The 11,829-nt window shown below is 35.5% G+C and overlaps 1 protein-coding gene across 6 annotated transcripts in view; it reads right to left on the bottom strand.

Annotated features, from left to right (window-relative positions):
• DDHD1 (DDHD domain containing 1) overlaps window positions 1–11,829 on the bottom strand; it is a 53,732-nt gene that overhangs the window by 3,036 nt on the left and 38,867 nt on the right. For 3 of the 6 annotated variants that reach the window (XM_006767705.2, XM_006767709.2, XM_006767707.2), the window contains 4 exons: window positions 10,266–10,415; window positions 8,202–8,454; window positions 7,026–7,217; window positions 4,474–4,557 (listed from right to left, as the gene is read on the bottom strand). In XM_006767705.2, coding sequence (XP_006767768.1) covers window positions 4,474–4,557; window positions 7,026–7,217; window positions 8,202–8,454; window positions 10,266–10,415 — 679 coding nt within the window. Of the gene's footprint in view, window positions 1–417; window positions 731–4,473; window positions 4,558–7,025; window positions 7,218–8,201; window positions 8,455–10,265; window positions 10,416–11,829 lie in introns of those variants that run through there. The other 3 variants (XM_006767710.2, XM_006767706.2, XM_006767708.2) reach the window with 2 other exon arrangements.

The following is an 11,829-nucleotide window of genomic DNA, read 5'->3' as shown; positions in this document are numbered from 1 at the left end:
TGATCCCTAGTAGGGGGTGTGCAGGAGGCAGCCGATTGATGATTTTTCTCTCCCCCTCCCTTCTCTAAGATTAAAAATTTTTTACTTGGTATAGTTAGGGTAAAACAAAAGGGGCTCAAATGCTGGCTTTCCCTTGTGCCTAACCTGTAAAATAAGGAAAGCAGCCCTCCTGCAGAATTATGGGCCAGGCTTACATGCAGCAATAGCTGTGGGAGTGCAACAGGTCACTAATGGCCCCTCCAAGGCTCTGGGGCATACACTAGAACAGCGGTTCTCAACCTGCGGGTCACGACCCCTTTGGTGGTCGAATAACCTTTCACAGGGGTCGCCTAAGACTATCCTGCATAACAGGTATTTACATTATGATTCATAACAGTAGCAACATTACAGTTAGGAAGTAGCAACGAAAATAATGTTATGGTTGGGTCACATGAGGAACTGTATTTAAAGGGCCAGAAGGTTGAGAACCACTGCACTAGAAGCTAACCATCTTTTTACAGTGCCACAGTTTTCTTCCCCACTTGGCAGTTTAGATTTTGTGCAGTTAGCAGAGCCTAACATGGGGAACACACATGTGCTCAATAAATGTCTGCTGTGGCCAGGAACGTTACACTGGGAGGAAGAGTGCTAATTCTTGGGAGGAAGGACTTCATTTAGAACAATGCTGCACTCAACGATTCCGTGTATTTAATCAAATCTTTTCTAAAACCCACCGAAAGTCCTATAATACCTGTTAGAGAAAAAAATCACAACAAGTCAAGGTTACAGGAAAATTTCAATCAATTCATTTAATAAATCCTTAGAGAAAAAAACACTTAGAAAATTGGTATTTTGATCTTCAGGAACTAACTCTTTTAAAATTGTGAGTGAGCCATATAGTCAGTATTTTGAAGGGTCCATCTTCAAAACAAAAAACACCCGTTACTACCACTCACATTCAAAGTCTGCTCTTTGTCCAGAGCTAGAGGATGTGAAAAGTGAAAACTGGCAAAAATTGAGGAGGAGGTTGGAGAAAAGTTGGGTTTTGTTTTACACTGGGACTTTGTTAATTGTATGTGGAAAACCATATCATTCTAGAGAATAATTTCATTTAAATGTTTAGCAAATACTTATTTTAACAATATCTTATGACAATACCTTTTGGTGACTTAAAAATGCATCTACTGTTGTTATTTTTCCTTTTTTTAATTTTAATTTTAGAGAGAGAGGAGGGGAGAGAAAAACATCAATTTTTAGTTCTACCTACTTACACATTAATTGGTTGATTCTTGTATGTGCCCTGACTGGGGATCGAACCTTCAACCCTGGCGTGTGGGGACAACACTCTAACAACTGAGCTATCTGGCCAGGGCTACAGTTGTTACTTTTCTATTCAACTGTTCTTTTCTGACAAGAAATGTCCATGGATCCATCTATGCATTCTCAAGTAAGGTTTACACTTCAGCAGCACAAAATACCAATTAGTTATTAAACCATTTGTAAGATATATCAACAGACTTTTATAAGGTTTTTTAAAACTGTTATTTTCCTCATTTAAATTATAATAAGCTAATCCACAAATTAGAAATAGTGGAGTAGTAATGTCTGCATCTTTTATCTTCTGTATTCTATGTGATATTGTTGGTACATTCTGGCATAACAGACAGGAAGATGATAAAAGAAGAAGCTGGAATTCTCAAGCATGACGAGAAAGAGTCAGGGTGAAGTTAGTTATAAAGGGAAAGGAGAAACAGAAGAGATGGGGAAGCTATGAATGAATATTGGTGAAAACCACCTAATAACTTCAAAGAATTCCCTTTAAAATGCCACTGTAGAAAATTTTACTAGTCTAACTAGTCTTAAGTTGAATTGTGTTTTAAAGTTAGAGTGTGAGACTTTTCTTGTTATAACAAGTGTTATTGGCTTCACTTTAATATTATGTACCTAAAATTTATTCTTACTATGCTATTCTTATGTGCAGCACTGCCTTTCATATATTAGACACTGAAATGCCTAATTTAATTGTTACCCTATTATATGCCCTTGTTATTCTTATCACCTAGACTTTAGGGACTTTAATAATTGTTAACTGACTGGCCCTTCCTATCCCTTTCTATTTATCTTAGTGTGTTCCTACCAAATGGGATCTAGGTAGCCAGCTTGTACCTGATGAAACTGTTTGTCTTGCACCGTCCTTAAACAGTTCACCCCAGGCAGTCTGGCTGCTGGTGTGGTTAACCTCACATTTGTGTTGATTCTGCAGGTGGATGGATAGAATTAGATGGGCTTATGTCTCACCTTCTCTCTCCTGTGTAGATAGATTTCCCAAGGGACTGATATTCTACAGGACAGCACCATTCAAAACAGGGTGGGGAAAAGTAGGTTTATAGTTGTCAGTATGCAAAAACAGTTTATTCTTGTATTAATATTTATTAATTATTGCACTGTTTTCCATACAAACAACTGTACACCTACTTTTGTTCCACCTTGTATGTGCTGTGAGATGTCTTGCCCAAAGTGGGCCCAAATCTACCCAGAACTGCCATGGACCTACTTTCCTATTATCTATATAATAAAAGCCCAGCGACCGTTATGGTAGAACAACCAGAACAACTGTTCACTATGATGTGCACTGACCACCTGGGAGCAGACACTCAATGCAGGAGCTGCCCCCTGGTGGTCAGTGCGCTCCCACAGCTGGAGCACTGCTCAGCCAGAAGCCAGGCTCACAGCTGGCAAGTGCAGCGGCAGTGGCGGGAGCCTCTCCCGCCTCCACGGCAGTGAGCCGAGTGGTAATGAGCAGTGAGCAGGCGGGCGGTAAGGAGCGAGGGGTCCTAGACTGCAAGAGGGCGCAGGCCAGGCTGAGGGACCACCCCCGCCCCCCCCGTCCAGTGCACAGATTTCGTGCACCGGGCCTCTAGTTACCATAAAAGAATAGGCAGCATAACACAGCATCGTAGTTTTTCCCTAGTTTCTCTCACTGAGTTAGGTCAAAGGGAAAAAAGAACAGAAAATTGTCACTTTGTCCTTCTTTCTCTTTCTTTGATGACTAAGTGCTAGAATTCTCCTATTCACAAAGAAAAGAATGAGATTCCTGAACAGCTGAAAATTAAAAATGAGAAAAAAATGTTGGCTTTTAACAATCAACAGCAGTTTGCTTATATGCTTTAAAACATGGATTATTTTCTTTCCTGGGGAGTCATGCAGATGAACACATTTCCTCCCCTACTCCCCAAAGCAAATGTCTGCAGTCCACAGCAGTGTGAAGGGAAGTGTCCTCAGTGCTGTGCTTAGATTAGTGGTCTAATGGCTTATGGAGTTGGGAAGGCTTTAAGACAATGGATATAACAGCTGCTTGAATGCAGAACAAATGTATGAGTAGATTGATTTTCCTTTCTCCAACTAAATATGCAAAAAGCACAAATTGAATTATTTCTTTACGTAAATAACAATTACATGAGCAGAGACCAGAGTGAGCACTTTTATAAGCTCATTTCTTGAGGGGAATTCACCGAGTTAGATCAACATAAACTGTGGCTAGTGAGAAACAAGCACAAACAAAATGAAATCAGCTTGTTATACTAAAACAGTTTTGAAACTTGTATCAAGTAAGAGTTGTTTTGAAAACAGAAAAAAAAGTAAGCAATTAAATACAGAAATTATAAACTTAGATACAGTTAAAACATCCAAAGAAAAACCTGTAACGTCTTTTGTTAAAGACAAAATACACTATTTAAAAAAAATGGAAAAAGTAAAAAGTTGTGGAAAAAGGAATGAAAAGTTAATTGATAAAAATAATTTAAACTGCCAATATTAATCCTTCATGATATTTAGAATCTGCTGAAAGAGAATGAAAACATCTCTTGCATCCAATACTAATTTTTTAAAGCAAATCTACCTTTCAAAAGAATATTAAATACAGGGTGTCTTAAAAATGTATACACACTTTGAATAATTTTAAATCCAGTGTTTATTAAAATACATTTTATTTTCAAAATTGAGCTATCAGCTATTAAAGTATGTATACATTTTTTGGGGACACCCTATATTTATACTGAAACGAGATATCAGCTATGAAATACTTAGTATCAGCCCTGAGTGGTAGTGTTACTAATATCTGAAATAGCTAGATATAACTACATTCTTGATGCTATGAAAACCTTTTACATCTAGTTTAGTACATAAAAAGTATAGTGAAGCCTTTAGGACAACAGAGAAGGAAAACATGGCTTATGCTTTTCTCCCTCTCTAAAAGGTTCCTTCTCTGTAGGAGTATATAGGAGTATCACATATTTTAGCACATAAGGCACTAATCAACAGTTGGGTTTCAGGATCACTACCATTTAAGATTAGAAAATACATATTAGAAAGTACATATAAAATAGTGTATAGGCTGATTTCATAGGAGAAGTAATGCAATTTTCCAATGAGCAGAACTCTCTAAGTAGATCATTTTCATAGTATTCTGAATGCTATTCCTAACGTATACCATACCGAGGGTATTATCTTTATTCTGCATTACATTTTCCGGAAAAAGAAGATGTGGGAGATTTAAGAACGACTCCTGAAGTCTGAAATCTGTGAAAAAAAAACACAAGATGCTGTAAAGTATTGGCTGATAGCTATAAATGGCCTTCAATGATGCAGTGGCCAAAAGTTAGAACAGTCTTCCCAAATAAGCCGACTGAACCTAGCATACATAAAGAAGTACACATTTTGATGTTTGTAAAGATTTCTTTCATGGAAAATGTAAGCCTAATTAATTTTGAAATATAATGTCATAATCTGTTAACATCTAGATACCCCCAAAATGTATAGTTCATTTCAGTTCTGATATAGAGGGAAAACAATGCTAAAAGAAACAGACCTTTCTTTTTCAAGTTACAAACATGGGGGAGCATAAGAAATGAAGTAGTGAAACCACTAGGAATAAACCTAGACTTTTTAAAAAGAAATGAAGAATAGTTTGTGCCATCAACTGATGACAACTGATAGAACTTACTCTTCAAAGAGAGAAACCCTGATTGATCATGAACTCAAAGCCCGTGTCCATCTTATCTTCAAAGAAAGAGAGAATCAAAGTTGGTAGCTTCAGAATAAAGGTTATGGAGAAGAACCGAGGCAATGAAGGTGAGCAGAAAGAAGGAAAGAAGCCAGAATTACCTAATCACAATAACCAAATTCAAAAAGGAAGACTTGAGCAAGTTTTATGATTGGCAAGAGACAGCCAAAATAGCAATTAAGACTTCAGAAATTTGTTTCAATCAGGATTACACAGAAGAGTATATCTTTGAAGCAAGTCCAAGAAATAGTAAGGCAAATCTTGAGGATTTGATTTAAAGACAGAATTCTACTATAGGAGTAGTGATCCAATTTTAATAGTTGTATCTATATCTAAAGATGAATATATGCAACTAAGATTCATGATTATCTCAGATTTAATAGTGTGTATAGTTGACAAGAAATTTACCATTAGGCCTAACAAAGAATTTATATATAAGAATAACAGCAAATGTATTTTGCTAAGCTATCAAAATAAATGATGCAATACAGCTAAGCACCTCTATTCACTGTTGTCCTGAAAGAATAGGTTTCTCTCTTACCATTTTGAATATTACTATGTTAAAAAACAAACACTAAAGAATAGTTTTCCTCCCTCAGATTCTATAGATTCTCTCTGTCTTCATTATCCTTTCTCTTGTGCTACATACGCTGCTCTTTTTGTTCCCTCATTCATCCCACTATTTACTAGCTTTGTTGTGCGTTAACATTATGAGGAATTGTGACTTTTTACCGATCCTGTCACAAAATTCTTTTAGAAAAATTATTTTTCCTCAGGAGTTTTCTTTAAACATCTGCATGTTACAACACACTTCTGTATTTTTACAATCACAATCCTGATATTAAGTAGAAGTGAGAGCTTAAGTCACCAATATCTTGCAAGAACATACAAAATTTGTACAAATATCAAAGTATAAAATGAATTTTCTAGGCAGTATTCAAAAGGCTTGCAATTAAAGAGTTTCCAGTACTTAGAATCTGACAAAGATAAGATCAAGTTAAAAAAAATGCTATTGGTCTAAATAGAAATGGATGTCCAGGATAATTAATCCTGGGGTGGGGTTCACTTGGAGAAAGATCCAGCCTCTAGGAGGCCACAACTGAGCTTCCTTCTAAGCATGTTTTATGGATGGCAATGCTGGCCATTTTGAAATTCAGAGCAGCAGACAAAGTAAGAAAACAAGTCTTTAAGTATCTGAAATAAAATGTTTAAACATCTTTAGAGAAAGTTTTCCTCTTCACATAGTTACAGAAAGGAAATAGGCTAGTTTCAGAATCTACAATTCCTTATATAAACTAATGGAAAAATGGGACTTGACTTTTTAGTCTTATTTTACTGGACACTTAAAAGTGAGGGTCAAGTTTAGACCCTTGGAAGTAAATATATACTAAGTAAGTGTTTCACAACAATTCACGATTTTAGACCTTTTAAATCCACTGGAAAAAAATTAAACATAGCTCCATTCCAATGCCATGTCCAGAATAAACTATCTATTCATTCACTCATTTCTTGAGTACCTGCTTTGCACTAGTAGTGGGGCTAGACCTGGAAGCCATGGTTTTAGTATCGGGTTGGATAAAAGGAACAGTGGGATAAGTAGCAGAATGGCTTTGGCATAGTGGTTTTTAAAAAGTATCAAGAGTAGATACAGCATAGGTTTAATGCAACTACATGAATTTGAGAAGACCATGGTTTTAAAAATCTACTTTCTAAAAACCAGGGGGTGCTTACCTCAGAGAGATTTGTTTTATGCTTGATGCTTAAGACCCCCATGCCATAAGGCCCTGATTATTATTAATTCACCAATGCAGAGAATAAAACTGCATTTACCTGGGAGTAGTCTTAAAAATATAAGCAGCAGAAATGGGTTTTTTCTTTAAAAGCTTTAGATTTTTAGAGTTGACTGCCTGTGTTAATATCATAATCCTCTCTGCTCTCCTCAATTTAAAAAAAGATACAGCATAAAAAAACAGTATGAACTAACATGCAGAATCAAGAAAGCCAGAACTGCTATGTGGAAGGGTCTGTGTTGCCACAGTGGTAGTAGGAGGTGAGGCAACTGGCTTCTTCTCGTCTTCCATTGAGTCTTTTGGTGTCTCAGATGGCTGTGCAGTAGATGAACGTCCAAACCTTGAGAACAACATTCCTCCAAGTCCCTTTCCAATGCTAGCAGCCCCTGCATTTCACAAAACAGGGCAGTCATTCTGCTGAATTACACCACATACGAAGCCAAAGAGCACCACCCATAATTACAGCCAATTGGCAGAGGCACCAAGCTCTAGTCATGTTTTTCCAGAGTGGGAACATAAAAAAGTTATAATTTATATTGTAGGTTTCTAAATAAAACTGGTATTGAACAGAAAGAGAATGTAAAGACTCTAAAAATATAGCTTACAAAAGAATAAAGATTCTATTTTACTCAAGTGATCATTATTTATTAAAGTATTTGGTAAAATTAGAAATACACGACACGGGCATATATTTACTTTTGATATGCTTAATACTGAAGTTAGATGGATATGTAATAAAAAGTTATCAATAAAAAATCTGTATGATGAAGTGACAGCAATTAAACCAGCAGGTAAAGCCTATTTAGAGTGCCATCTTGTGGCATTTTATATTAAGGCAACTTATAACCAAAAGCAATGGACAAATTCAAGTGGCACATTACTGAACTCCAGTGCTACACCAAATATTGTAGCTGTAATGGAGAGCATTCAGAGACAAATTAAATATCCTTGTTGCCCTCAGGAACGACACAATTTAAGAAACTTTTGGGACATGGATCAGAGAACTAAATGACAGGGGTACCCTTACAACTCAGGTACCTTCTCATTTCACAGATAAGGAAGCATTAAGATCTATGAGACTTGCCCAAGATCTCACAGGAAGTAGTAGGGCCAAGTTAAAATGAGGGACTTGATCCTCAGACCCCTGTGGATTCAGCTATTTCACATCTAAAATTATAGGATTGGATCTAATTAGAGAAGTTCAAGGTTTTTGGCCCTCAAATATGAACAGCGAGAGGGTAGTTATTTCTACACACATGGATTAACTGTTGATTGGTTTGTAATACATAGAATAATTCCAAATACCCCAAATTTAATGCCTGAATAAAAAGTATTTATATTCATTGATAGGAATACTGAAGCGAAATTACCTAATATGCTTGCTTTGCCTATATTTGTGATAGATTCTCCATAGTGTCGGCGAGGCAAGACAGGTGAGGTCACAGGGCTTGCTATTGTGGAAATGCCTTCATTCTCTGAAACGGAGGTAGATTCTTTGCATGGGTGGAGAAAGCAGGGCTTCATATGCTCATACGGTAAAGGATTGGAAGTATTATACCAGTGAATCTGGACTGGTGAAATGTTGCTGTAGTGTTTCAGTATTAACGGTTCTAACCTATAAGCCTTGATTAAAAAAAACAAAAACCCACAACATTAAGGCTCAGATTTTAGTAAACTCTATTTATTCTTACTCTATTGCATGCTCAGCAGACCTTAGGGAATTTTTAAAAACCTGATATTTCTAATATGTATTTCCCATTTGTTCACTCTTAATAATATGCAGTTGGTTTAATATTTCCTTAATGATGGGACTATAAAAAAACAGAGTTAGTCTAGGATAATAGTACCCAGAGAAAAAAATTCATTTTTACTATGCCTTGACATCATCTAACAGATTAATTTTAGTCTCACAAACAAAGCAGAAGCAGTCACGAGTAAACTGGAACACAGTAAATAAGGGCAATTATTACTAACTTAGAAGCTCTTAGTAAACCCCACTTTCAAATAGATTAACATAGTAACACACACATTAGATCCCAAGAGAAGAGTATTTGTCTACTGTGAAGTAGAGGCGATACAGCAGAAATGGCAATGGATGTGGTGTCAGTATTCCCCGAATCCACATTCTAGCCTGTCACAAGTCTCAGTCTCAGTTTCCTGAGCCTTCGAAAGGCGCTAACACTGCCTACCTCACAAGGATGTTGGAAATAGATAATGTTTGTACAAACTGCCTAGCACAGTATGACATAAACACTAAAAAAGCATTACTTAAAAAAAATCACAAAAAAACTATAAAATGAGTAAAAATAATTTATATTAACCAAATGAGTTTGGAACCCTCCTTTATAATGGAACAAACTTTAACATTATACAAAGAACACTGAAAGCTCAGAGTTCACCTATGAACTCAAGTTCACTTTCAAGTTATAAAAATAATGAGTAAAATGAATGTATATTAATGAAATACGGAACATCTAGCTAGATGTTTCCATATATATTACTTAATCCTAACCCATAAAGTAAACATTATCATCTACATCATATAGATAAGAAACAGTCTCCGAAGTGACTTGGGCCAAGACTGTGCAGTCTGTATTTAAGCCTTATATTAGATTCCAGTTCAGTTAAATTTATTTCTTAAAGATAGCAGTTTTGATTCTTTAACATATGGGAAATTTTCTAAAATTCTAGTGTTTAGTCAGTGTTTTATTTATTTGGTATTAGCTAACAATCTTTTAAAAGACTTTACACAATTATATAAAGCTATTTTTCAAAATGCTACTTAAAATAGTTTGTTTTAATTTTAGGTATATCTACCCTAGTTCCCCAAAAGATTTAGGAATCATTTTTTTTTCCATCTGAAAAATGATGCATTAAACTGTTTACCTGGATGCAAGACCCTTGGACTGTTTGTATTAAACAAATTATTTACAACAGAACATGTAAAAATCCAAAATTTTATAATCCCACCAGGCTAAACCAAACTCTTACACCTTTTCATGTTTTAATACATAGTATTTAAATATTTTCACTTCTAAGAGGACCTACCACATACATTTCAATATTGTAGCATATTTTAGAGAAAAATATTTAAAGTGGGATTCTCAAAATTTATAATTACTAGGTTATTGGCATTACAACTGGTTATGGTTTGAAAGTACAGAAGATTCTCATCCCTTGTATTAGTTATCAAGATAATATTTTTACATTATACTCTTATACTATAAGTACAACATAAACAGGTCATCTCTAAGGTATTTTACTTCCTGAGTTCCACATCATCCAAAACACAAATGTTTTAAAAATATGAACCTATGCAAATACAAAAGATAAATGAACTCTTTCTCATTAATTCAGTACTGAGTAAGATTTCTTACAGATTATTTTAGGAACAATTTAATATTAAGAGAAAAATGTCTATATGTGCAACTCACCACTGGATCTGTTGGGTGAAAAATATTTAGTAACCGATTACAAATCTCTCTGGGCAAAATATGGTCTTGACTTCCAGTGTTCCCTGGGCGAATGCCACGCAATGCCAAAAATACTGCTAGTGGGGATCCCATGCAGAAGAAATTCTCAACCTGAAATATTAAAGCCACTGACAATTTTAAAAATGGTGAAGTGTTTTTCAACAGAATTTGAGCACAATAAAACAAGTGGTAAAATACAAATAAAATTATCTCCAAATATGTCTTTTTCTATGAGGTTTGTCTAGATGGCATCTGCATTATTTGTTAACTATATGCTAATCATTAGTTATCCTATACAATCTTCCTAGTAACAACTTCAAATATATCTTTCAATATAATAGAAAATGAAGAATGAGAATGATGAGAAGATAATTCCGTTGTGTTTCTACACACTAATCAAAGATTGATTCAACTACTATTTTGTGTGAAGTAATATACTTGGTTCTATGGAGGATATAAAGACAGGTATGGCAATGAGAGAAAAAGGGAGACATCTGTTATACTTTCAACAATAAAGATAAATTTTTAAGAAGATGAATAAGGCAGAGCTTCTGCACTCAGAGTTTATAATCTTGTGTGAATGGCAGAGTAAAAGAAATGCATAAGTTGGGGAAAGTATGCTATAAGACAGCAATTTGCAACCTTTTTCATCTCATGGCACACACAAACTAATTACTAAAATTCTGTGGTACACCAAAAATTAATTATATTTTTTTGTGGATCTGACAAAAAAGGGTATAACTCTGATTCATTCATACTGGATGGCTATTTTTCTGTTGGCTGTTGAGATTTTTTAATTTGGCATTCTAAAGGAAAAGAAGTCAGTGCCTCTGACTAGACAGTTGGGTATTACATGTTTTAAAAATTCTTATGGCACACCGGTTGGAAATTGCTGCTTTATTAAAAGAACAAAGAAAGGAAAAATTAATGCCAACTCTGAGGGCTTTACAAAGGAGGAAGCATTTGCATGGGCCAAAAAGATGAAAAGCATTTTCACAGTTGGGGTTGGGTCACTGGAGATTAAAAAAAGGATGTTCCAAACTGATGGAACCACATGAACTAAAGCAGAGGCAGGAAAGAACCTGGTTTAATTTAAAGAACAGAAATAGTCTGATATGGTTGAAAAATTGGGTGTGGGGAAAATGTAACTTGGCGTGAGAGAATGTTATTAAACCTTGGCTGTTGGACTTAATTCATTTTATAGGTAGTGAAGAATAGGATTTGATTCATGTTTTAGGACAGCGGTTCTCAACCTTCCTAATGCCGCAACCCTATAATACAGTTCCCCATGTTGTGGTGAACCCCAATTTCATTGTTACAAATTGAACATAATTAAAGCATAGTGATTAATCACAAAACAATATGTAATTATATATGTGTTTTCCGATGGTCTTAGGTGACCCCTGTAAAAGGGTCGTTCGACCCCCAAAGGGGTCGCGATCCACAGGTTGAGAACTGCTGTTTTAGGTTAAATTAAAAAATTGAGAGGCTGGTGACTTGGAGACAAGGTAGGAAATTATTATCA

The sequence above is a fragment of the Myotis davidii genome, unplaced genomic scaffold (genome assembly GCF_000327345.1).
Source record: "Myotis davidii unplaced genomic scaffold, ASM32734v1 scaffold281, whole genome shotgun sequence".
Taxonomy (NCBI): Eukaryota; Metazoa; Chordata; class Mammalia; order Chiroptera; family Vespertilionidae; genus Myotis; species Myotis davidii.
Note: the sequence above shows the minus strand (reverse complement) of the source record. Positions and strands in the feature narration are given on the sequence as shown.